At 43.6% G+C, this 4,155-nt stretch overlaps 1 protein-coding gene across 1 annotated transcript in view; it reads right to left on the bottom strand.

Annotated features, from left to right (window-relative positions):
* Positions 1-988: 988 nt before the first annotated feature.
* Positions 989-4,155, bottom strand: part of LOC106817706 (pre-rRNA-processing protein TSR1 homolog) — a 15,152-nt gene continuing 11,985 nt past the window's right edge. Inside the window, exons 8-10 of the mRNA XM_014822397.1 lie at positions 2,773-2,878; positions 1,938-2,047; positions 989-1,517 (exon numbers count right to left, since the gene is read on the bottom strand). Coding sequence (XP_014677883.1) covers positions 1,318-1,517; positions 1,938-2,047; positions 2,773-2,878 — 416 coding nt within the window. The 3' untranslated portion in view covers positions 989-1,317. The remainder of the gene's footprint in view (positions 1,518-1,937; positions 2,048-2,772; positions 2,879-4,155) is intronic.

The following is a 4,155-nucleotide window of genomic DNA, read 5'->3' as shown; positions in this document are numbered from 1 at the left end:
TTTTGCGTTTAGCCGTTTACACTGACGATTGTCGGTTGTATAGTTGGGAAGTTGGTCCAATTCGCCAATTTGTCTGCATAAAGTTGGTAGTGTAAACCCAGCTTAAGACCATCGCATTAGTAGATTTAGCAAACAGTGTCTGACATATCAATAGCACTAGTACTATTTCATTGCAGCTCACCTATTCCGTCCTTGATGTGACCCCGGCGACCATATTTGGTTCGGAGCTCGACCGGTTTAAACCAGTTTATGTCCTCCCGATTAAAGAACATGTATCTCAGCGTTGCAGACCTGAAACAACCGAACGGTACTGTTGAGCTATTCTACCATTTTCTTCAAAGAGCTTGTTGGTATTCCTATATTTTTAGCACACAGACAGTCTTGATGTCACAACACCCACTCTACGGATAATATTACGAACATGTGAACACTACATACACATACCGTATAGATACGTTCACGATAATAATTACTCTGAATTATTTTGCACCATTACTGAAGTGTAGGCTTGGAATTCACTTACTGGTTGACACCACAATGCCGTGTGGTTAACAGTGAACTCATGAGGTATTTCCACGTGTGAAACACAGGACCGAGCCATCTCTACAAGCTACACATACATTGCGCTACTGCCACTCGTAAATTTTACGAGCACATTATTCGCTGCTTAGTTTCAGTTATAATATGGATAAATTTGCCCTAAAATGAATATCGTTTCGTTAAATAGCATTTAGGTACAAATATATTGACCTTTTGTGATTAGCCCTCGGTCTGTAACGTGCAAAATAAATTTTTGTGTCATGGCGCCGTTCAAATTTCGTAGTGTTGATGTGTAATTAATTATAACAATTAAATTAGGTATCTGATGACAAATACGTGTGGGTATAGACGATTTGTTATACAGTAAGTACAGTTGTATGCAGTAAAATCCTAGAGGCTACTGTCCCTTTAAAAGTCACAACATCGATCATAACAGTAAACACTCGTGATCATTTCCTTCCAAAATTTTAACAATCAGTTTTATTAAAATGAGAACGATCTACTGCAGAGGTTTCCATTCGTACATATTTCAAAAGCACCGTCCACTAAGCAAAAATAAACGCAAATAGCTCCACCTTGCATTATGCTACCACCTTCACATGACCTTCAAACAAAAACTTCTGTAGATGAATTCAACAGTGAGGCGAAACTCACAGTGAGTTACTTCAACTAACAGACCATATTAGCACCACGTTTTAATACACAACGTGGGGAGCAAAACCGCATTACATTTATCAGACACGATCTAACATCAATCCTGTGACAAAAACGACATCATCAGGCAAAGAAATCCGACGATTCTGAGTTTCGCGAGATTTGCTGCGACGTTGCAACAGAAGACGACGGCTCCACCTGGTGGATGGTGACATTGGGATCGTAAGTCCACTTGGGGAAGACACGCTTGTAGAGAGACATCATGACGGTGTCTTGAGACTTAAGCTGGTTGTCAAAGATGCACTTCATGTGGCCGTGAGTGCCTGCAGCAAGCAACAAACACAGATGACTTGTCAGACAACAAACATTTCAATCACGCGTCCACATGCACGCATTCAAACACAAACAAGCGCATAAAGCTGGGTTTACACAACAGACTTTATCAATATGGTGTCAAATTAGCGAGTTGGACCAATTTCGCAATTCGGCAACACCGAGTTGACGAAAATAGAACATATTCTAATCTCCAAACTAGTTGCTATTAATCAGTTGCTCGCGTGAATTTTGCGTTTAGCCGTTTACACTGACGATTGTCGGTTGTATAGTTGGGAAGATGGTCCAATTCGCCAATTTGTCTGCATAAAGTTGGTAGTGTAAACCCAGCTTAAGACCATCGCATTAGTAGATTTAGCAAACAGTGTCTGACATATCAATAGCACTAGTACTATTTCATTGCAGCTCACCTATTCCGTCCTTGATGTGACCCCGGCGACCATATTTGGTTCGGAGCTCGACCGGTTTAAACCAGTTTATGTCCTCCCGATTAAAGAACATGTATCTCAGCGTTGCAGACCTGAAACAACCGAACGGTACTGTTGAGCTATTCTACCATTTTCTTCAAAGAGCTTGTTGGTATTCCTATATTTTTAGCACACAGACAGTCTTGATGTCACAACACCCACGTCTAGGATAAGTTTTTACGAGACATGTCGACACTATACACGATACCGTATCCAGATACGGTTCCGGCATATAATTACTACTGAATTATTTTGCGCATTAGCTGAAGCTGTAGGTTGGAATTCAGTCTGGTTGACACCACAAGTGCGTGTTCGCGTTACAGTGAATATGAGGGAGTATGTTCCACGGTGTGAACAAGGACGAGCCATCGTCTACAAGTACAACTAGCATTGCGCTTACGTGCACTCGTAAATTTTTAGCGAGCGCATTATTTCGCTGGCCAGACTAAGTTAGCATATCAAATATTGGTTTGTTTGCCCTCGACGCGACCGACCCGCCAAAAAGGGAGAGTCCAAAAAATTTCTTTAAAATACGTTATCAGTGTACATTACTATCAATCTGTAGGCTATTATCATGGGTTAGCCAGCAACCAAACATTCAGACATAAGTATCCTACACAAGCCCACCCGAGTATGTAGAAGCCATGCCGAATTTGTAAAAAGACCCATTAAAAAAAGCCGACCTACTTACCAAAAATTTTCAGCCTGGGTCGGGTGAGGGCAAACAAAGATTTTTTTAATTGTGGCCTAACGACGAGTCAGAACATGAGAGATATACCTGCGGTTGATCTTGAGAGGGTGGCCGCTAAGCAAGATCCTCTTCACGATGATCCTGTCTGGGTTAACGCTTAGCAGCAAGCCGTGTGCCACCATCTCCAGGCTCCCTGCCACATAGAAACAGTAATACAACCAAACCTGTATGAGCGGACATCTCCATAGAATAAACACCTGCTTATAATGAGTGGCCTTTATACAGGTTTAACTAGAGACTATAACAGGGGTAGAAATGAACAAGGGATGGACTCCCTGCACTCAAAAAGAGGGAGTCCGCAGCAAAATGCAGGAGTCCCAGTTTGAAGTTAAAAACTAAAGATGCAAACTAAATAACGCATGTGCTTATTTTGAAGATTCATGTGGTTGCACGTCTGCCAAATTTTCTTTGGACATTTGCTGAAAAAATACGGTAATTCCGCGAGGCCGTGCTCTGGAACGAACTAGTTAGTATAGCAGAATTTTCAGAGAGTCGCACGGTCTCCTGCATATCTCAAATCAGGGAGTCCAACAGTAAATCAGGGAGTATTTGACTGTGGATTCACATTAATTTCGCATCCTGCTATAACTATACTAGCTTGTTGGCTCGTGAACATATCCAAAGCAAGGGCTCAAATTTTGCCACGGCACTCATGGCATGCGCCTAGGATGTCCTCGTTACTTGCCGTGACGTCCCAGGACATTGGACGACATCTATGGAAATGAGTATCTGTGGGTGCCCTACCCGGTATATGCTCTGCACAGCAATTTCGCGGTGTATATGTATCCGTATTTGTCTCACATAAAAAGAGTTGTCAAAGTGTAAGTGGATTTGATATCCCTTCTCCGAGGGAAACGTTTGCCTTCCTCTGTTCTCTTGTTCATTCTATGCTTCCCTGTTTTAATGCAGATCCCCTTATGTGCATGCATAGACAGACTCCCTTCGATTCTATCTCCCTCCCCACATATTATCTATGTTACTGCAATAGAGGCAAGCCACGTTCCCTAACGAAATCGCTGCAGCCAGACCATAACACAAACTTCACCCACCCCTCCCTAGTGTTGGTGAAGCGTCTCAACCGCACCTGACGCGTTGTCGAGTCGGGGGCGGCCACGCGTGGGCAAGCAGGCGACGGCCCTAGCTTACTGTATACGCCTATTTTTCGGTACAGATATTTCTGGCGAATTCCAGACCTTGTCGGACAATTCCCAGTGAGTGGGTTAATTTCGCCGCGCCCGCGGGGGGGATTATGAAATATTCGGTATTATTCGCGTACGAAAGTATCTTGCGTTGCTTATCTTCCGCGGCCCTGCGCTGGACGCCGTATCACGCGAATTCGCCGGAAGAATATAAACCACGCGAACGCGAACGAGTCGGAGGCGGCCGCCGCGTCTGGGGAAGGATCCTCCC

The sequence above is a fragment of the Priapulus caudatus genome, unplaced genomic scaffold, assembly GCF_000485595.1.
Source record: "Priapulus caudatus unplaced genomic scaffold, Priapulus_caudatus-5.0.1 Scaffold1834, whole genome shotgun sequence".
NCBI classification, from domain to species: Eukaryota; Metazoa; Priapulida; class Priapulimorpha; order Priapulimorphida; family Priapulidae; genus Priapulus; species Priapulus caudatus.
Note: the sequence above shows the minus strand (reverse complement) of the source record. Positions and strands in the feature narration are given on the sequence as shown.